The sequence below is a fragment of the Ambystoma mexicanum genome, chromosome 5q (genome assembly GCF_040938575.1).
Source record: "Ambystoma mexicanum isolate Mex_15411 chromosome 5q, UKY_AmexF1_1, whole genome shotgun sequence".
Lineage (NCBI taxonomy): Eukaryota > Metazoa > Chordata > Amphibia > Caudata > Ambystomatidae > Ambystoma > Ambystoma mexicanum.
The window spans coordinates 952,010,811-952,034,226 of NC_090933.1; the positions used below are offsets into that span (position 1 = coordinate 952,010,811).

Below are 23,416 nucleotides of genomic sequence, written 5' to 3' on the forward strand. Positions count from 1 at the left end.
GATGATCCTAAAGCCATCAGGGAGAAGGGAGTCAAAAGCAGTGACTGAGCGGGCAATGAACCACGTCTTGGTAAGTGTGAGGAGATCGGTGTCTTCAAGGAGGATGCAGATGTCCACAAAGTGATTTGTAGCCGAGCGAGCATTAAGTGTAGCTAGATGCAACAGGTCACTGCCTTTAAATGATTTCCGAGGAGAAGTACAGGGCTATGGTACACCAGTCAGAGGAGGGGGGACAGAGAGAAAGGAAGAAGGGGTGACAGGTGTGGGAAGGAAGTTGATGAGGGACTGCAAGCGCCGGTCGAAGAGGAGGAGGAAGTTGGGTTGAGGACCCTGAGCCACGATAGTGCCATTGCGGTAGACTTTAATGATATACCAGGATGATGAGCAGCCCGCCAAGAGTACTTCCCATCTAGTGCCAGCATTGATGGGCGAAGATGTGGGAGGAGAGAGAGTGGCGATAAAATGAGGAGTCCAAAGATCTGGAGAGGGGACAGAGAAGAGGATATCAGTGACAATATGCTTGCAAGTTACTGATGTAGGTGTCTGCAATGGGTAGGCCGAGGTTAGTGGTCAGGATGTCTTTTTTAAACTTTTTCTTTCCTGACTTTGTGAGAGAGGGAGGATAGGTGATAGTACAGCAGTTAGAATAGATAGGGGAGATGTGAGTGCCATAGTGGTGTCGGAGAGATAAGGATGGAAGATAAATGCACAGCACAAACAAAAACTCACCAAGCCAAGAAAGCGAGAGAACTGATGCAATAGAAACACTTGAGTACCGGAAGTGGGGGTGCCCAGTTGTTAAAAACACACCAGGATTCAAATTACCAAAAAGCACAGAAATGCAATGCAAAATGGGGTGCAGAGTTGTTAAAAACACACCAGAAGCACATCTGCAGAAACCCACAACCACGGATCTAGGGGACCCTGAATGCAAATCCAAAGAGTAACCCACCAGCCCATGACCCAGCGGCACATAATCATGGTACTAGTTTTGGAGAACGTGAATGTTGAAACAACCAAGTAAGTACAAATATTGTTTTGCTGGGCAAGATTCACAATCTGGTTGCCAAGAGACTTGAAATCCAGACCAACAACAACCCAGTTGAACTAAAGGAAGAAGACTCTTCCTTCCCAGGGGTGTGACCCACAAGCCAGGAAGGAAAGCAACAGCTGAGATGGCACCCATGAGGTGTTGAAATCCTGCGAAGCGAATACAGAGATTAAGGAAGGCAAATTGGAGCAGTAAGCCAGCAAAAATGGTCCCATATCAAGAACGATGATGGAGGTGACCCAAACAGCCCAAATGAAGAGCAGAGGCACAGGATAGGCTTATCCCACTATCCTTCTAGACGAAAGAGGCTTCCTACCTCAAGGTGCTATGAACAGGAGGACAATATGGGCCAGTCTAGCCATGTAATAACACTTACCATGTTTCCTTTACCCGTGATGCCAAGTAAAAAAATGCTATGACACAGTAAGAAAGTAAATGCATACTGACACCATCAGTTTAGGCCAATCTAGTCACGTAATAACACTCTAATTTATCCTTGATGCCAAGTAAAAAATGCCATGCCACATTAAGTAAGTATATGCAGACTGGCACCACTAATGTAGACCAGTCCAGCCATTTAATAACACTTATCATGTTTTTTTTTTTTTAAACATTTTTTAATTTTATTTTTTAAAAAAATTAAACAAAACACCACACAATACAATTGTTTCCGCATGTAGAAGCATCATCAAACCATCATATTACATAACATAATTCCCCAACTCCCCACAGCCCCCCCTCATACTAGAGCCGGCTCCTCTGTGTCGTCTGCTGGAGCACTATCGGGTGGCACAGTGCTTATTCGCTCATCGTCCGAGTCCTCAGATTCATTTTGACCCTGGTGTGGATTAGCCATAGAGGCCACCAGTTGCCGCCAGGCCAGCAGGGGCCCTATTTCCTTCTCACCCCCTCTAGTGACCGCTTCAAACCATACTATGGATTCCGCCTCCGCCCACCTCAAGAGGTCCGCCCACCATAGCTCCACCTTGGGCCTGTGTGCCGCCTTCCAGCCCATAGCAATCCTGCGATTGGCCAGAACATAAGCCAAATCCTTCATCTTGCTTGTGTGCCTTAAGTCCCGGGGTCTGGGAAAGATCCCAAGCATACATGACCAAGCTGATTCTATGTCCAACACCACTCCCCCACCAGCCAGTTTCATTTTAACCTCCTCCCAAAATCTGCACACTTCCGGGCAGGCCCAAAACATGTGTAGTAGCCCCGCTTCCACCTCCCCACACCTGGGGCATTTCTGCGTGACCGAGCCTCCAAACCTTGCAATCTTCTGGGGAGTCAGATAAGCCCTGTGAGTAACATACAGCTGGAGTTGTTGGAGTCTCGCGTTTCGGGACACCTTTTTATGGTACCTCTGGGCTCTCTCCCACTGCCCGTCTGTCATGGGTCCACCCACCTCCTCCTCCCAATCCTGTCTCAATTGGAGCAACTCCTTCCCAGCCAACACTTATCATGGTTGTTTTTACTGTGCATGAAGGGCAAAGCAAACATGGGTCTCGGGTTGGTGGGTTGTTCCTGATACTCACCCTTAAGGGTCCTTTTGGACCGTGGTAGAAGATCCCTCCAGGCATACTTCAACTGCAATTCTCTGATGACCTGCATTTGGGGTTGTGCTGTGCTTGCTTGCATTATGTCTGGGGCTGTTGGGTCTGGATATTGGCTTTTGATCTCTTCTTGGGGGTCTTCTGTAGTGCCCCCTGAGGCAGTTACTGTCATCCCTGTACCTTTGAGGAGGAACTGGGTCGTACCTGGATTTTTAATCAAAACCACTGGTCAGCCCACCGGTTGCATAGGTTGCTATGGGCCACTTTTACAACTCAAGAACTCATACAATTGACACTGTGAAGTACTTACCTGAACCCCAGCATTTTTTTTACAATTCCCTAGAGCCCATGAAATTTTCACCAACTACTAGATTTCTAGAGACTACCCCTAATTTGTTAGGGATTTTTAAATGTATCCATTACATTTCTGCTTCTTGAAATACACTGTAACACTGTGTGTTACTTTTGTTTCCCTCCCTGGGGTATAATTTTCCTCTCTGGGCCTTGGTAGTGTAAACCTGAAATATATCCTGGACTTTCATAGCCCTCGTGGCTTCTTGGATATTGTGTACCCCTGTTTTACTACTGTTAATATGGATTTCTAAACTCTGACGTGATGGGCAGAGGTTTAGGAGGCGACCCTAGTTTAGTGGAACAGGGGAACCTTCTGGACAAGCCAGACCAATCACGGTAGCTTGGCAGGCGGTCAAGACTAAGTCTCAGGATGAGTGAGAGTGATCGGAAGCCCACAATGAGCACACAGTAAAACTCCACAGAATACACTTAGACAAGTGTATATAAAAAATACATATACATTTATTATAGGCCTTAATATTTAAACACAAATAAACCACAGTAATATAACAAATTTATCACACACGCCTTTCACTATTTAAAATATATACAGTTACGTTTCACCTAATGCGTTAAAGGGGAAAACACAGGCACAACCTGCAATAAAAGGGTAGGTTCACACAAATATAGCATTAGGCAGTTCTTCAAAATCGATCCCTAACTTAAGCAGTCCAGCCCTACGACGTGGGTAGCCTTATGCTCAAAAGTACAGTAGTGCATTGAAAATGCACGATCGTGCGTAATTAGAGAAAGCGGTTCCTCTTCGGGGAGCTGTAGCAGTTCAGAAAGGGGCTTGAGGTGATGATGAACAGTGTCCTACTATTTGAGGAGGGTCTACCCTTGCAGGTAGAGCAACGTTTGGGTTTCAGGAATAGCTAGGGAGCACATGCTAGCCCAGCTAAGGTGAGCATCTTTTCAGGGATTCTCGTGCGTAAAGAACAATGGCTGTGCTGGGGGCCACCGGTAAGTGATGCAAGTACTCACCGACCCTCAAAATAGTCCAGAACAAACTTTTCCAATCTAAGCCAGGTCGCTTGTTGGTTTAACCCCTGTAGTTACATGTCGCTCCGGCTCTCAGCGGCTGTGGGACGGGACAATCGTACGTGACGGGACAGTGGCCTTTTCTCAGCTCTCGGTGAAGAAAAGAGGACAGTTCCAGTGCAGCACGTCTCAGGGTACTGGGGGGCAGGTAAGCAAGGCTACTACAATGACCATCACCACAGCAGGGTGACACAGGGACCACAGATGGTTTCGGTGTGTCACACACTCTTACATTGCGACGCAGAGGAGCTAGGACTAGGAAACTGGGCAGGAGATGGCCCAGGACCATAAGCTGGCGATTCCTTAAGTCTCAAGTGTCAACCTCAGACCCCGGGTTCAAACTTGTTAGTTTGCTGGATGGCCCAGGAGCACTTCTGAAGAGGCCCTATTGGAGGGTAATCAGGAGGTGCTGAGAGCAGTTGTTCCCACTACTCCAAAGGGTCGAAGCGCCCTTGCAGGCCTTCAGTGATCGATGCAAAAATAGGGGTGCGCAGGGACAACAGCGGACTCAAGGTGCCAAATCTTCCAGCACGTCTGACGATTCCACAGGTCTGCTTTAGTGTTTCAGGATACTTGGCTCCTTCTGTAGTTCAGTGTGAACTTCAGGTGATCGAACTGGAATGAATTCAGAGCCCCTTCTCTTATCCGAGATTCGTTTCGCGCTCAAATCTGGGATACCCAAATGAAGATCTGCTCTCACACATGCATGCCAGGCGTGGACCAATCACGGTCCATGGTGGTCCCAGTAATTCACGAATACCAGACATACTGCCACCAGTACCAGACAGTCCCAATCCTCTTCCTGGGCACTAGCACACATGACATGCAGGAGCCTGCGAAAGTTGCAGTTTTTGTGGGAGGTTGTATGCCCAAATAAGGGCTTCACAGGTCTGGGCAGCCTGGAGGAAGGCAAAGGGACAAAATGGCAAAAGGACAGAACAAAAGACTTTGTGGCTCAGCCATTTTCGGCACTGACCACGGTCTTGAGCCAAACATGATAAACGCAATGATTCATTAAAAAGAAGTAAAAATACTTTAAAAGTACACTGCTGCCACCAGTTCGTCCTAGGCACACTTGTACAATCACCAAAAAATCCTTAGAGGGTGTCTAGGGCCATACAACAAAAGGACCACTATGCTCGCTACTGTAAGATACTTGGCACATCCATAAAAAGTTACCAAGAAATGGCAACATAGTCAAAGACTAAGGGAAACAAAGTGTCCCAGTACTGACGGTCTGAAGGACGTGTCAGTTTCGTCATAACAAATGAGCAAAAGCCCAGAGGAGCGCAGCTGAAGTCTGTGCTCCACTGGAAAAGTCAGGTTAGGTAAGCCAAACAAAAGCAAAACGTTTGGGGGGTCCATAAATGGAGGGAAAATTGCACCTAAGGGAAATCTTTCCTAACAACTACCTCTGCGTTTTACTACTGTGCTTTGTGCATTCATAGTATGTGTAATAATTACTTAGGGTCTAGTAGGAAAACTGTAACTGAATTCTGTAACATTCCTGAAGCCTGAATATGATGGTAATTACTGTGTGTTATTGTCCAGGGGTCTCTTAACTTTCCTCTGGAAGTCTATCTGTCTGCAATAGGTATGGGGCTTGCAGTTTAGAATAAAAAGTAAGTTAGGACTTAATTTGACATTCACTGTTTTTATATCTACACTATTTATTGGTATTTATTGGGAGTTACATAGCACTTTAGCAAACGTGCTGTACAGTATAAAAATAGATGTTAAAGTAAACAAATTTAAATCGTAAATAAAAATTAAACTGTACAAAATGCAATAATCTGAAAGAGCCAAGAGATGATAGGACTTGTGATGAGTGCAGAACATTTGTAAAGAAAGAGTGGATTGAATAAATAGGGGAAGGGAATTTCAGTGTTTTGGTGGAATGAAGAGAGGAGTGGAAACCAGATGGTGCACAAGGAAGTTAGGGACAGCAAGATTAAACGATTGGGATTGAATAGGGGGAGAAGAAAGATATAGAGAGGTCAAAGAGGATATGTAGTGTGTAGCAAGACTGCTGGTGCATTTATAGATGATGCAGAGGAAGTGAGATAGTAAGCGCAAGTCAAAAGGAAGAAGGGAAACCGAATGGAGAGAAGAAGTGATAGAAGAGGAGGGGGAAAGAGAGACAGAGAGACAGAGAGAGAGACAGAGAGAGAGACAGAGAGAGAGATACAGAGAGAGAGAGACAGAGAGAGAGACAGAGAGAGAGACACAGAGAGACAGAGAGAGAGAGAGAGAGAGAGAGAGAGAGAATATAAGACGGATGTCAGAATTCAAGGCTGAGCAAAGCGGGGTAACGTGAGAAGCAGGGAGACAAACAGAAGGGAAAAGCAATAGTCAAGACAGTAGAATATGAAAGGGAAAATGAGAGGTTTAGTAGAAAGAAATGAGAGAAAAGGGTGAGCACAACAAACATATGCTCTGCTGTGTAAATGGTTCACCTGAGTACATATTTTCGAAACATGGATATTATATGTTTGGCCTTGTAATAAGAGTATGTTTGTCAGTATTTCATTGGGATGTATTCTTGTGTGGTGACTATTGGGAATAATGTTATCTCCTGGATGGCCTTTCTCCATCCTGAAGCTAAGGTTGACTGCTCTGCTATGTTTACCATAAGATAGTTCAGTTGTTCCTTTTGGGTGGCAACTTGTTTTACCATTAAGCTAGATGGTGTCACAGCTCTCATCAGAGGGATGTGGAAAAAGCCTCCTTAAAACTGGGCACGGGGTAAGCATTGAAAGCAGAGATAGTTTACATTTCTAAAGTAGTTGCAAACTTTCAAAATCCATCAGGCGTCATTACTGAACGGGCCAGCCACTGAAGGATTTTTCCAGCATGCCCAAATCAAGCAGTTTTCAAGTAGCCGACATGGTCCCAATCGAACTTCCTATCTGGGGTTGTTCATATCATGTGGCTATGGCTACTCATTAGACCTCGACAGTTTCAAATGAAAGTCTGAAATTCATGTAGTATGGCTTGCAGTTGTTTTCTCTAGACCCCATCCAAGTTGTCAGTGTTTTTGGAATCATCTTGGCAGTTGAGTAAACCTAGGTTTTGTGGGCCTTCCTTGATTGGTGATATAGACAAGTTTCTTGGATCTTCTTCAGGTGTCTACAAGTAGGTCTTTTTTGATTGTCTCACTATTGCTCCTAGAATAGGCTGGGAATGGGAAATGGGCCTTGATTTCAGTGATGGGACGTGGCCACAGTTGCTGTTGCATGCAAAGACAGTGGCCCTCATTCCGACTTAGGACTACACCATGGAGTAAATAGCTCCATGGTTGGCAACCATGCAGCTATTTACTCCATGGAATACCGGCATGGTGAATGGAGTAATTACCGGTCCATTCCAAGGTTGGATGGACCGGTAATTCCCCATTCACCAGAGCCCTTCCCCATCCCCATTTCTGCCCCCATGGGGCTCAATGGGAATGGGGAAGGAGTTAATTACGGCACCGTAAATTACAGTGCCGTAATTTACTCCAAGGTCACTTTGCGGGTCCCGTAATTTACTCCTGCTAAAAGCAGGAGCTAAAGAGGGACCCGCAAAGGGAACTCGGAATACGGAGGTAAGGGATTACCGCCATCGGTGCCCTTACAGGCGCCGGTAATCCCTTACCTCCAACCTCGGAATGACCTACAGTATTTTTTAACAATACACACAAATGCAATATAGGGTTATGATGCAATTCTACTTCAAACCCCTTAACATTGTGAGATTTGCTCCAAACATTCTGGAAATTGCCTTGAACATAATGCAGATAATGCACATATCTCGATATAGAATGGGATTGTCCGCCAATTTGCTAGTTTTTCCAATTTAGTCTGGTCTAAAGTATCTGAAATTAATGACATTTCAGACCACAAGACTCCACAAGTATGTTATTGGGTGTCCTGGTCTCTGTAAATAAGTGGACCAAATGTTTGTGGATATGGCATGTATAGTGGAAACATTATTTGTGGCAAACAGACAGTGGATGACATTTCTGGGTTCCACTTTACAAGTGTTGCACAAACCCCTAACTTGATAAAACAAACATGAGGTGATCTGGAGAGAATTGGGCTGATCAGGCTCTAAACCCAATGAATACTCGTTCTGCCTTCATAGGTACGTATTGAATCATCTAAAGACTCCAGATGTAATTGCAAGCCAGTTAAGCACCTGCTCAAATGGTGTAAACAATGCAATATAACTGATATGTCTAAATTGTTCTCTTACACATATTCGTCCCTTTAAATTCTAGAGCAGATGATATTATATGTGCATACTCTGTATGAACTGCAGCACAATATTATTCGTGTGTAGTGATACTGATGTGCAATGTGAAGACATTGATAAAAGGTTTGCAGTTAAATTGTCTGTCTGACTAGTAAACCTGGTAATGCAAGGAAGGGCCCATGCCATCACACAACCTACCTGATGTTGTTTCTGGGCAAAAATACCAATGCTTAGTTATCAACCTGTATTGTCTTTGCGGTGAGTGTTCTTGTTCTTATAGTGGATGATTTGCTTGTCTTTTTCCGGTTTCTCCTTTAGAAGAGTGTGTGCAAACCTCCTTCTATACATACATGTGTTTGGAATAAACTCTGCCAGCTTGAGCTAGGGGTTTTCTTGATCTACTCGTGCCCAGTCATGGCAAGAACATCCAAAGGATTTTCTCTATAGTCTAAATGAAATGGCGGGAAGATTCAGTGGAGGCTTGGGGGGTCTTCAATACAGCACACAGAATACAGACACCCATCCTTACTGACAACATTTCTCAAATTATGTTTTAAGGTTTATTAAACCTTTTTATGAGTCCACCTGAGTCCATCTTTTTGCAGGTGATGGATAGAAGTATGTAATGTCAAAAATGTTATCAAGCTTTTGATCTTTTCCATCAACTTGGACATAAACTGCGTGCCCTTGTCAGTTTGAATACCTTGTGAGAAATCCCACTCACTGTGTTAGAAGGAATGCTTCTGGATAATGAGGAGCATAGTACACCAGGACCAATCTGTAACAGAAGCCTCTTTTCAATGGTTTGAAAAATCAGACAAATGTTATACCGATCCTTTCAAATGGTAAGTCTATCACTGCTACTGTTAGCAAGGATGCTTTGAGAACATCTTTACTGCATCTCTTTTGGTGCACCTAACTTTTCTGACAATACCTTTTGATATTACTGTAAATTCCGGGCCAATGGACACGGCTCAGCAAATGAGCCTCGATCCTAGTGGTGTGGCCGTAAGATGCACATGAGCAAGAACCTATTAGACACCTTTTCAATTTCCTGGGAACTAGTAGTTTTAGTCGCAGCTCATCATCCGCTTCTGGATCTGATTAGACCCGGTATAATCATCCCCATCTCTCATGAATAAGTCTTTGTTTTTGAAGCTGTGGCTTTCTGGAAAAGAGGATAATTCCTTTGAGCAGTTGCAAACTTGGGAGGAAGGCAGTTCTGGAAGTACAGCGGGCTGGTAGGTCGCATGAATTCCTTGAAGTACTGGTTACTTGTCATGGGAGTCTCTGATAGAAGGGTCACTGGAGCCGAATCCTCTGGTTCTTTGGCTATTAGTTCAAAGACTCTACCTGTTTTAGATGTGAGTAGCAGATGTGCTCACTTATCAGCAGGTTGTCTGTCACCTTTGTGTATCGCAACTACCCCCTATTCCTTGATAGTCTATATTGATTATACCTGCATCAACGTCTGATATCTGGCAAGGGCTAACTCTGACCCAGGGGTGATCCTGCTGCAGCATTAGATCAATCTGCCAATCTGTCTGTACCAGTGTTTCACCTATTGCCTACTTACAGTAATTTTAGACTTTATACTAGTGTTACTACTGATGAAGTGGAAAAGCTGGAATTAGGTGAATTGTAAGGAATACCAGCATCAGTATTCCTGTAAACAAAAGGTCTGCTGTAACTGCAATGAAGCCTTAAGTCAGAAATACACAGAGAGAGTGGGTGTGTGGTGTGGGATACTTGAGGCAAGGATACACATCACACATGGAGCTTTGGTTTAACACCTCCTTATTGTAGTGCCAGGTTCTGGGGAAACTCTGAAACTAAAGAGGGACTGCTATAAAAACATTGTCCAAATGGGTTAGCAAAATAAGTGGTTCTCAGGTTCTGAATCTCCCAATATGTCAACATCAAGTAATGCTTAATCTTTATAAGTACTTTATCCTCCTCCGATACCCTATGCAACAAAGGGAATCTTCAAACATTGGGTCAACTGTAAGCCTGCAAGCATATTCTCAAGTGTCTTTGCACCCTAATCTACTAAACAAATGTTCCAAGGTTTGGCCAACACAAGAGTACAACGATCCCACACTATTAATGTCCAACCATATGCTTATCAAAAACAAAAGCAAACAACTGTTCCTGGGAAGGCTCCTTCAGGAATTAATTTCCACAGCTTCTATTTGTAGGCATCTCTGGGCTTTTTAATATGCACTGTGAGGTTTCTCCCTGGTCTCAAGTCTTCAGGATACTAAGGGGGCCGCTCCTGGACCTTGGGTTGCTCAGAATTCCAAGGCAAGTCCTTCTGGAACTGGAGACACTCAAGATTCACGACAGGTCCCTCCTGGACGTTGGGTTGCAAAAAGGACTCTGGAAATGAATCGAGCAAACTCTCTGGGACAGGGTACGGGGTCCCTTGAAGCCCTCTCCAAGCACCCTCAGGGCTGACATCTGGTATCGGCTGGGTCAACCCCATCCACTGTGTCTCACTCCCCTCATACAGGAGAGTGGGGACTTTCTTGAACTTTCCATAGTGCATCTAATGATATAGTATTGGATAGGTGTGTTCTATGTAAAACTTAAGAGGCTAGATTCCAGCACTATACGATACGTTCTAAGAACAGTTTGTAGGGTAAAAGAGTCTAATGTGCTTAGAGCATAAGCGGTAATAAGATATCTGCCTTTTCCTTGCTATCGCTTACATTTCATGTTTAAACCACCCGCTTATCTCTAAACCTTTTTATTTCTCTTTTTTTCCTTCACAACTGATTCCCAGTAACTGAAAATGAACTAATTAAAAAGCAATGTATTTGAACAACAATTCCCTTTTTGTCCTCCAACTGTTCGCAGGTAATATGGGTATGTAATTTGTGCCGAAAACAACAAGAAATCCTCACCAAATCGGGAGCCTGGTTCTATAACAGTGGATTGCACACACCGCAACAGCCTGGCCAAGACCCTCTTACGGGACTCCGAAACGAAGAAGCACCTCAGGAGAAAAAAGCAAAGTTACAAGAGCAATCCCAGTACCAAGGAACCTCAGGAGACCTACCTACACCAGCTTCAGATAAAAACAGATTTCAAGGGCTCACGCGGCAAGACTCAATTAAAAATGGCTCTGGAGTGAAGCACCAGACAGCAAACGATATCTCATCAGACAGGTAATTAATTATTTTTTCTATGTTCATCATCTTTTAAAATTCATAGTCATCATGAACTTGGGCTCTTAGGTTAACAGCTATACTGCAGAGACTTTCTACAAACTTATTTAAACAGTGGTTTATAAGCAATGAGTTTAATGCATAGTTGTCTCAGAGTAGATATAAAATGTTTAGCAAATGCGACTTTTAGGAAAGAATGGCTATCAGCTTTTAGGAAGCGATCATATATAAAATTGCACTACAAACAGGCAATCCATTTGAAATTCAATCATTCATAAAAACGCAATTCCTTGCTAGACAATAATTTCAGTTGCTCTGTTTAAGTTTCTGCTTTTGAAAAGTAGTGTGGCCTAATTTATGGATGATATTTATTTGTCTTAACAGGCCTTGTTGGCACAGTAAGCATAAATATGCAGACTAGGTGGATCCTTCAATCAGATTGTCTTAAATATTTAGTAGTAGAATCAATGCAAATCACTGAAACATGCTCTGGTTATATGATATTTAGAGCCTGTAAAATGGGTTGCCAAAGTTTGTTGAGAAAAAATAAAGATGCTCCACCCATATGTCTCACATGTACTTTTGATAACCCTGCTACAAGCAATTAAGTCAGGTGAGAAAACGGATGAAGGAATTAGAGCACTGTTTGTGCCTAGTTCAATCTTGGTGGCAGAAAGGCTGACCCAGCTAATACCTAATACCTTGTAATCAGGTCTGTTATTGAGGATGGCATGTTGGTTTCTCAGTAAAGTAAATGGGCATGGGTTACAGCCCAATGTAATTCAGCTGTTCCTTCCACTGTGGGGAAAATTGATGACTAGGCTCGAGAAACTCTTGCACACATCGGTTCATGATCATGTCTAGGGTTGCTTAAAAATCTCCTTAATTATAGGTAATTCATTAGGAACCTGTGCCTAAACTCTGCTTGGTGGCACACATCACTTTGAGCATGTCAGAGTTTGCACCAATGATTAGAGCATGGTTTTCTGCCAAGCTTTCAATAATGTTGGCAGCTAAATAGGAGCAGTCACTAGAGGTGACCCTGGCTTTTGATTAATTAGCTTTCACTTTCTGTTTGTGATGAGTTTTGATGATAGCCCGGGCAATAAGTGGAACACTAACACAACATTTGAAGACTGAAATATTGAAGGGTTGTAATCCCTATGATTCTAGTGTTTCCTTTGGCTGATTAACAGCGAAAAGGCTTCTTATTGGGACAACCACCCTTTAAGTACTTTGCTGTTATGACAACAGGGTTTGGCAAGTGTCTCAAAGAAAGCTCTCATTTAGTAAATATTAAGGGCTTCATTTATTTTAATATGTCTTTACCCCTAAAGGTAAAGGGTAATGAAAGGATAAAAAATACCAACAATTTAGTTTTTGTACATTCTTTAGAGACAGTCCAGCTTTAAACATCAGCTTAGATATACGTCTTAATGGAGTTATCCTCCACCCCAACTGCTGTTGCATTCCACTTGTGCCTGCCCAGTGCACACCACTGTACTTTGGTGTATCCATAAATTATGCTACATGCCTCTTAACATAAAAATGGAAAACAAAGTGTCCGATCTAATACAGGACATACACACAGAAAACCCATTTTTCCCATTATTTTCTTACAAATGAACAAGCATATGACTCTCTTTACATGATAATGCCCTAAGCTGCACAATTGGGCCTGATAAGTGAACCTCTGTACAGAGTAATACACCACAGTGACACTGTCCTCTGTAGCTCGAAAGGGAGGTTTTTAATAATAATCTAAATATTGAATTATATGTGCCATTGAGTCTTCGCTGACTTTTACTGTATGATGCCACAATACGAAGACACAATTCATTCTGCTATTCATATAGTCTGGATTTAGGTTGTTATAATCGCATAGAACGATAGGAGAAGACATTCTAATCTATTTCTTTTATTTATTATGAATGTGTTTCTGTAAATAAACTTTACACATATCCAAAAACAATACATAAAACATTAAAAATAGAAATTCATTCACATTACAATCTTTCAAATATCCAATACAATTATGAAATATGAATTCATACTGTAAAATCCTCAGTGATAAGTACATACAAATCTCGTCAGTACATGTTCTCAATCTTAAGAGTGTAAAAACAAAATCCTAAATCGTTTCAACTTTTTCCTAGTCTTTAGAGATGATAGCTATCTAGTTTTAATCGTTGTATTTTTCAGGAGGTTTATTTCCCTCTGGACTTTGCATGTTTTGCAATACCTCCAACCAGACCGAACATAGACATTCTAATTTAGTCCTAGATATAAACTTCACCAACATGAAAATCATATCAATCATTGTATTCAATGAATGGCATTAGGTCAATACGTTTATGTGTTTACTAATCCAGAGTCTATGGCCCTCATTACAACTAAGGCGTTAAGGGTGCGCCGTTAACCCTTAACGCCTGATTACAAGTGTCCCTTTGCGGGTTGGTGTTTAACGCCTGCTTTTAGCAGGCGTTAAAAATCCAACCCGCAAAGGGACTTTGGAGCTAATTACGGCACCGTAATTTACGGTGCCGTAATTAGCGCCTTACCCATTCCCATTATGTCCAATGGGGGCAAAAATGGGAATGGGGAAGGGCAAATGGTGAATGGGGAATTACCACCCCACTCACCTTGGAATGGGGCGGTAATTCCGCCATCCACCATGGCGGAATCATAACCTTAGCGGCATGGACCATGGTGCTAACAGCACCATGGTCCTCCGCCAAGGTTGCAATGAGGGCCTATATCTGTTCCTATTGATGCTGTTATACATTGGAGCTTTACATTAAGAATTGCAGCCAGATAAGAAGAGCAGAAAACAGTGTTTTCACCAAGGTACAGGCAGAAGAAGTAGGAATGTTATGTATTTGTTAATAGTCTATATACTCTTTAGGGCCCCATAGCATTTCTCTCGCATAGGGTTGTCTGTAAATGATTGTTAGAACTTTACCTGGTTTCATTACAAATATATCTAAGGACTTTAACATATGAGGTTTTAACCTGGTCACATCATAGAGGCATTGCCACTGCAATGGCATTAGATGTTTTATAAAATCTCCAGCCCCTACCCTCAGCATTTTAATTTCTTTCTGCCATTTCCAGATGCTCTTTGGATGTTTGGCATTTCCTAAAAGACTAACCAATTTTAAGGTGTACCTATCAAATTTATTTTGAGTTTTTGATGTCTCAATACCTTTTAAAATATTTATGGTTACTGGTTGCTCCTGTTCTTTACAAATGACCTTTGCTGTTGTCTTTTGTGATAAGAGTGAACCTCAGTGCACTTCACTTTCATGCTTTCTTTCCCAAAACCCCACATCAGGATATATGCTACAGTAATCATTGCTTTAGTTGCTTTATTGTTTACTCTTGTTACCGTGGAGGTGGTAAAGTGACAGGGATAGTAGTGGCTGCGTTGGGCACCTGTCACCTAGATACCTCAATTTTCTATGCTCAACTTGCCTGACACCATCACCTGAGATCAAAATCTGCCAATTTCGCCCTTGGTCAGAGCGTTAAATGCAGTAAGTAGCATAATTCTAAAAGGCCGGGATTGACTTGTGTTATCTGAGGCTACATGTGCTAAAATATGTCTCCAACATCTTGGTCGCTGTTGTTCATTCGCTAGATATTAAGAGATTATTGAACCTATTTTGGAATTCAGTCATGCTGGTCTGACCAGACATCATAAAGGGGTAAACAAAAGCATTGAGCCTTTAAAGTGTGGAGTGCCTGTAATATTTTGGAAGTCTAGGTAAAGTGTGCTATTTTAGAAGGTCTGTTGTAATTTGTTGAGTGTTGCCTTTAGACCTGAGCATTGCTGACTTAATCTTTGCCTTTCAGTTCAGGCCCACCTTTATAGCAAGAATTCTGATTCAGTCTTAACCAGGCAGCCATGAAGGCTTTACTACATTGCGTTGTTTTATTCTTAATGGCCCTTTATAGTTGCATGTTTAAAACTCCTTGAAATTGATCACTTTAGTCCTGATACCTTCTGAACAATGTGTGTATGGTTCATAATGCTCAGTTCCCAGTTTACATTTCTTGTATGCCCCTTGCAGCCTCTTGTTCTCATTCACTTTCCGGCTAGTCCAGAGTAAATATATCATTCAAACATTGGACATGAACCTCTTAGGCGATGTCCTAACAGTAGCGTTGCTGTACAAGAGGGTATCCAGTGATAATGTCGCCAAGGAAAATGTCATCTCACATTTGCACCCTAACGAAAATCCAGGGCTTTTGCCCAAATATTCTACGACTGGCGTTAAGAATAGTAAATAACACCAGCCCTAGAATATGTTGGGGAAGGCTTTTTAGGGTTCAGAAAAAATATATTGCCTCAATCTTGAAATTTTCCCAACAGCATTTTCACATGGAACCTACAAGAGGCCTTTGCCATAGTAGCCATAGGTTGCAGCATCTTCCAGAGCTTATTCAGACCTTTAGCTTTGCTGGTCTCTAAGTTGTCCATTGCATGCTTTGCATGAATACTGATGATGGTTTTGCTGATATGTATTAAGTCATCAACCTGATAAATGTTCCAAGTTGCCCATCACTACTGGTGATGATGCTATAAAGGGGATGGCACTGCTCCAGTCAGTTATGAATAAGCAGCTATATACAAGCATAGCTTTTTAAGCTAGCCTGTACTAGGAAATAGTCTTGCAAATAGGACCCCATTGCCACATGAGTCTTGCAGGTCCACCTGCTATAGGGGCTGGTTTAAAATTTGTATCATTAAACTCCCTCCAGGTACATAGTTCTCTTGTTTTTTGCCCGTTTGCTCATTTGCCAAATCCAGATCCTTGACTCTTTGAGGCATATTTTTGTGTTCCTTGAAAAACCCCTTGGGTTTTCGTTATACCCTACTCCAGTAAAATGCTTGGAGTGGAGTGTGACGTGGAAAGAGGTGTTAAAAAGATAATGCTGTTGAAACGATTGCCTTACAGTGTATCTTTTATTGTATCTGCTATGTAAGTGAGTGAGCACAAGTTCACTTTTCAGAGTGAACTGATAAAGTCCATCACATTAAATGGAATGGAAGAACACTTTACAAATAAGTCCGTTTTTACATGGTCAGCATAATTAGATGTCTTCCCAATTATTTCCCAAGAGGATATCTAATTTATTGGGGCATACTTTGAGGATGACCTCACACCCTTTGATTGTTTAGGACAATACAGCCTGCATGAGTGATCCAAGTGCCATGCCAGGTGTACATTTCTTAACTTTTCCTGGAGGAAGGTTGGAGGCTCGTTGTGTGCTTTTTTGCTTTTTTAAGTTCAAGCGTGCAGAAGGAAATCTAACACATTCCATGAGGGCTAATGGTAGACTCGCCCTATTGGCTTGGGCTTTCCGGAGATGGGATCAGAGTGAGCTTGTAATCTCAAAATAAAGGTATTCCCCATAACCCAGTCACACACTTATAAGTGACCCAGTCGCTGGAGACCTGTAGTGCAATAGAATTGGAGTGGCTATCTTCCTTACCGTGTGAGGCTGACAATCAATGCTGCCTACTACTCCTTTAAGATTGTTTTAAAGGGGCATTTCTGAATAAAACTTCTTGTGTGGTTGAAGAATAAAACCCTGTTCCTTTACTTTCAGAGTAAGTGGGCCAATGATGATTATTTTACTGTTGAGTTGAAGCCAACGTGTCACCATCCACTTGGGTATGGTAATTGCTGTATAGGTACAGAGTTCACGTGAACCTAAATAAATGCTTGGGATATGGTTCGCTTAAGAGTGAAATGATACCCGTCAATTTTGAATGTGAACGGGCAGTGGTTATGGTATAGCTGAAAATGGAGAGAAAAATGAAACTCCACCAGATTGGTGTGCCGCAGAGGCACTGCTGGGGGATGGGGGAGCTGAGAGGGCTATTACCCTGGGTATTTTGGTTGTATCCTCGGATAGAGGCTCAGAGGCTGCAGCCAAAAAAAGGCTATCTAGTCCTGAGTCCCAACAGGCCAGACATTAGCATAGCCCCAGATCTTTTCCAGATCCAGCAACCCCCCTGGTGGGCCGTTTGATTCCCAAATGATCCTGTTGTGATCTTTTTCTTCTGACAGCGACCAAAGCATCTCTCCTCTCAATTGAAGTCTTCCTTCCTTTAGGTATGACTACTTCACGGCCATTTGGCGTCAATAAAACAGGGTCCTCTTTACACTTCCTCGCAGCACCATTATAGCGCTTCCTTGGGCAGGCTGCCCTTCCTAGCTGTAGCCTGAACGGAGCATACCTTCCCCAGAGAAGCAGAATAAACCTCACCCTGCCCGCCTCCTTCCATTCATGGAGTGTGCTCGCTCACCGGGTGCCAGTAGGTGTGCTGCAAAGAATCGACAGCCTGGCAGGTCACTGATGCAGTGGCGGCTGCATGAACGGATCAAGCAGGCAGCGCAGTGTGCCCCTCGAGAGGCATATCATTATGAGGTCGATAATATGACTACGATTGAGACGGGTGATGATAATGCCTGGTAATACAACACCACAAGACGACAAAACTGGCGCAGCCAGCGCTACGCAATGGAAATAAATGATGAATGATTTTGCTGTGGCTAAAGAATTGGCGTTTCCTGATCCTTTCTTTCAGACCTTTGCATTACGTCACAGATTTATTATTCTGAGATTTGATTTATTATGTTGCCTTTGTCAGCTGTACCTTTCATGAGCATGATTGCCTATTTAATTGTTGTACTATTTTCCGTCTTCCTCCGCTTTTCCGGTTTGACCCCTATATATTATAGAGGGTCGGTCTTATGCATTCAACCTTTTACGATATTGTCAGTTATTTAATGTGAGCTGGTTGTCATGACCTTTTCTGATTAATAGTATGTATACGCAGTGAGTAATATGCAAAGCTGTAATGGATTAAAAACATTAAAGTAAAATGCTGATACAAAAATGTAATCAACAAAACATTAAGGCCACTTTGGGGCAATGAAATTTCCAAATTGTCAAGCTCTTTTGCACAATTACAACTGGAGAACGGACGGCAAGATGAAGTGGTGATTCTAGAACTGCAAAGTGTCAGGATAAAGGTCGTCCCTGAGAGATTCAAGAACGATCGGGATTAGTAGCCCTTCTCTCTAAAGCCTGCCTGGCCCCCTGCAACCTGGCTGTGCACATGCACAATGCCTTTCACCAATAGGACTCTAGAGTTTATCATTTGAGTGTCTACATGTTTCTACATGTCGTATATATATTAGCGTTATAAATAGTAAGAGGCTCTGGACTTCCAGGATCAGCGAGTTGACGGAAGCTGAAAGATTGATCACTTCTGACCAAAAGATTGGAAAAGGAAAGTTTCTTTGAAAATGACTTTGATGGCCCTTCAGTCAAAGCTTTTATAGTGTTTTCTAATCAGTGGCGACCTGTTCCTTCTGACAAGAATAAGGTGTTTTTTTGGAATAGACTGGATCACATTTTTACCTGATAGTTCCAACTCTTTCTATTTTCTTTCTTTCTTGCCTATGGTTTTCCAATTAGACAAACATCCAACCCACACCTGATCATAGTAAGCCATTCACTGGGATGATGAACAGCGAATTTGCCACCAACGGGTTATTTTAGAAAGCCAGCATAGAACCAACTCTGGGGACTGTGGTTTCATTACTACACTACTGTTATAGACGCTTTAGGTGCATTTCTCATTTTTCCTCACCAATGCAGCTTTTTCCTGTGAACAGCTTTAAGCTTGTATGGAATTCTTTTGTGCTAGGATATTAAGCCACGTGAAGAGTCTTGAATTGTGTGATACCCTGGGGGAAACAAAAAGATGACTTGCAAGAGAGATAGAGAGCCAAATGCCTGCTAACGATCAATATATCTTAGACACTGTTAGAGAGCGGAACCAGTGGGAGAGGGAGGACCAAAAGCCTGCTGAGAGCTAATTATCAGGCACTTGTGGAGTTGAGACGCAGAAAAGGAGAGCAACTAGGGAGTTACTGAAGGAGTTGGATGCTAAGAGAAAGAACAGAAGAGACATTGGTTCAAAATGGCGACATCTGGCTAATGGGTTCAAAATAACACGCCCTAAAGTAAGCCAAGGTAAGGGGTGAAAATACTTGCCGGTAGTCTGTCATGGGTACTACTGATGCCCCAGAAAGACGAGCAGGTTTAGAGCATGATCATTTCTGATGCAGATCCCTATCCTTAACCAAGGGTGGGGAGTACTTGTTGGTAGGTTAAGTCATGAAGCCAGCTGAGTCAGACTGTGGTTTAAGAACCAAGCAGTAGTGTAGGTGCTATACCTCCGCTCTCTAACAGTGACACTGTGTTTCAAGTAGCATGCTGGGTACTATATCCGGGAGACTGTACGTTGGAACCAATAGGCACACAGGAATCGGTACTGAATATTGTTGAAGACCACCATCCTTCATCACACTGGGCAAATCACCTCATCTCCTTTTTACCTCAGTCCAGTTTATGTGCCAAAATAGGAAGTGAATCATTAAGTGACCCTTTAGAAGTGTTATATAAAAAGTGAAACAACTGGACTAGTGTAAATTGTTGAATTGCAAATTGATGAACCTGGAAATCTTGGATCAAATATCTGCTCCCCACTTGACTAAAGTATATGATTCTGGGAAGCTCAATTTTTCTGTCCTATTTTTGCTAAGTGCTTAATTCGGGATTACCTCATAGGTGTTTGCTGTGTTAAACTCTTTGACAGTTGTCTGAATCACTTAGCCAACTGTCTAACTGCCCTCCCACCACCATGGTAAACTCATCAAGGCAACCATGATAGAAAGACAGTAAATACAAAGGTGTAATCTTGGCATTTTTATCTTTAATAAGGGGTTTCCACTTTTATTTAGATTCAGTATCTGTGGGCACAATCAAGATGAGATGTTTTGAGTTGTGCTCATATTTCACTATTTCTTTGAATCGTTCTGCTTTAATAAGGACTAACAAAAAGTACCCGTTCTTCGAACGGCTTCTGTGGACAGCCCTGACAACACTCATCAATTGTTGAAAATCAATGATCCTGTAGGTCGCTGTTTCGATTTGCTTATTGCTTGATGTGCTTTGCACGCTGAAGTAAACTGTACTGAGAATGGGCATGTGTGACTGGCTGACATACCCCTGAGCAGATGTTGGGGGGAGGCGAGAGTTGGTGTGCTGCTGCATACTGGGACCAACTGTGGTCTCTCCCCACCTGTTGCCTCACCCTGGCGTGGGGAAGTTTGTTGCGGTGCAAATGTCCCAGAAACTGTACATTTCTAGGGTTGAGAACCAGTCCTTCCACGACCACATTTATGTTCTGCCGATTCCAGGCAACCGTCTCATGTGTGAAGGTGCTGGAATCCGGGGAAAGGGGTGGGGTGTCCAAATGTCATGTAGCCAGTGATGTCTGGACAGTCCTAACAGGTAACTACGCAAAATTTGGTGTAGATTGGTGCAGCAGTGTGGAATTGTATAAGCAACTATGCTTCACTAACCCACAAACAAATTTTGTCTTGTTCTGAAATCTGGGGTAAGGGGTGGGGTGTCCACATGTTATGTAGCCAGTAATGTCTGGAGGGTCCTAACAGTTTTCTATGCAAAATTTGGTGCAGATTGGTGAAACAGTGTGGAATTTTATAGGGAACAACGCTTCGCCATGCCACAAACCCACTAACAAATGTAGACTTTTGCTGAAATCTAGGGAAAGGGATGGGGTGTCCAGACAGTAATGTCCGGGGAGTCCTAACAAGTAACTATGCAAAATTTGGTACAGATTGGAGAAACTGTATGGAATTGTATAAGGAACAACGATTGGCCAAGCCACAAACCCACAAAAATGTTTGACTTTTTCTTTAATCCGATGAAATGGGGTCCAAATGTCTCATGGTCAGAGTATTGTCCAGAGGATCCTAACGGGTAACTATGCAAAATGTGGTGCAGATTGGTGAAACAGGGTGGAATTGTATTAGGAACAACGCTTCGCCAAGCCAGAAACCCAGCCACAAATCCAAATATTTTCACTTTTATGAAAATAGATTAGGCACAAATATGATCAGAAAGATATATTTTGAAAACAAGCTATGAAATTGGCCTTTGATGCACATTTTCCTGCTGAATTAAATCAATCATCTGCATTTTCTGATGTAATGTCCCCCTGCCCCATCATCACTTTATTTCTTTACAAGCTGTCCCCTCTCTGCATTTCCCTCACTGGAGGAAATACTTGCCAAGAAAAAGAACATGGACCCTGATTGGACCTGAAAAAGTAGAATTTGACAGGGGAGACTTAAGTACCAATATCCCTATGTGTTTGATTTTCTTTAGCTGGTCCGATAGCACAGCGAGTATAGCGCTCGCTTTGACATCTGTGCAGAGCCTGCTGACTCAGGTTCGAATCCCGGCAGGGCCAAACTCAGCCTTTCATCCTTCCGAGGTCAATAAATGAGCACCACACACTGTGGGTAATAATGAGCAGCTCTCAGATACCTGAGGGTTTGTAGCGCTATATAAATGCTAAAAAAATATTATTTTTATTATTATTTACAACGGATTATATATATCTTTAACGTGTGAACTACATAGAAAACATACAGGTTCAAACACACCACTACATGCCAAGAGTGGGCATCCAAAGAGCTTAATCTGGAGCGTACCTTATGGCGAGTTCGTAAGGAGAAGAAGGAACAGCACAACTCTAGATACATACGATGCAGAGAGCAAAATCACAGCGAGAGGATTTCGGCAACAATGTTACCCTAAAAAAGTCATTGAAAGAGCGTATTTAAAAGCCAGAAGTCATGACAGACAAATTCTCTTGGCAGACAAGGAAAAAGTAACAAGCAAAGAGAATGAAGAAGTGCGTCTCATACTAACGTATGATAGCCAAACAGCAGAGGTGAAACGTGTGTTACAGAGACATTGGAAAGTTTTAACCATTGACAAGGACATTGGTGGATTGCTGAAAAAACATCCAGATATCAGCTTCAGAAGAAATATCTCGATTAAGGACAAATTGGTCCACAGTTTTATGGATAAAGAAGCAGCCAAGGATGCTTGTGCCTGGTTGACGAATCGGAAGAAAGGTTTTCATAAGTGCACAAGGTGCAATATGTGCAAGTTCGCAAGGAACTGTGCCACTTTTGAGCATCCAATAACAAGAACAATTGAGCAAATCAATGAAAAAATCACGTGCGACACAGAATACGTGGTGTATATTCTGCTGTGCTAATGCAAAAAGTGGTATGTGGGCAGCACCAAATGCAAATTGAAAATAAGGGTACAACAACATGTAAGAGCTATAGAAAACAAAGATGCAAACTATCCGATGGCGAAACATTTCACTGAATGCCACGAAAATAACATGGACAGTTTTGCTTTCTTCAGAATCCATGCAATTGAGAATGGCCCGAGAGGGGGAGACCGAGAAAGAAAGCTCCGACAACAAGAAACTCGTTGCATCCTAGACTTTGAAACAAAACAACCGAAAGGTCACAATATAGACGAAGAACTATATACTTTCTTAGGGCACTAGCATCAATATCAAAAAAGAGGCTTGCACTTTATACTAATAATGATTGACTGATCTAAAGTGACTTTCATAATTGGGTTTTAATAAGTGTAAATCCGTTATTGTTGCATATTTTTAACTGAATGTGGATAATATGTGTTTTGGTTTTGGGTTTTTATGTGCTTTTCATGAGTCACCAGTGTGTTTTTTTTTTTATTATTGTGAATTGACATTACTGCAGACTATTGACATTGAAGGAAAAAATTGGGGTTTTAAACATGGTCCAAGATCAAAATAGATCTTTGTACTGAATCGAAGTTGCAAGCACTAAGCACTTCATGGAAATTGGAGGTTATGCACTGAAGCACTTGAATAAGCTGCTGGCACTAGGCACTTTATTGATAATGTCCTATGCACTATGCACTTTATGTGAAGGCACGGGGCACTTTAAATAAAGAGATTTGGCAACTTCATGTTAGCCACAAGGCATTACAGTAATCGGGTCATGCTTTGAGTAATCCCAAGATGGACAAAATGAGGGTAC

At 42.4% G+C, this 23,416-nt stretch overlaps 1 protein-coding gene across 5 annotated transcripts in view; it reads left to right on the forward strand.

Annotated features, from left to right (window-relative positions):
- The window catches only part of RIMS2 (regulating synaptic membrane exocytosis 2), a 2,919,733-nt gene that overhangs the window by 677,758 nt on the left and 2,218,559 nt on the right, over positions 1-23,416 (forward strand). For all 5 annotated transcript variants that reach the window (XM_069621474.1, XM_069621475.1, XM_069621476.1 and 2 more), the window contains one exon: positions 11,098-11,408. In XM_069621474.1, the coding sequence (XP_069477575.1) occupies positions 11,098-11,408 (311 nt within the window). The remainder of the gene's footprint in view (positions 1-11,097; positions 11,409-23,416) is intronic.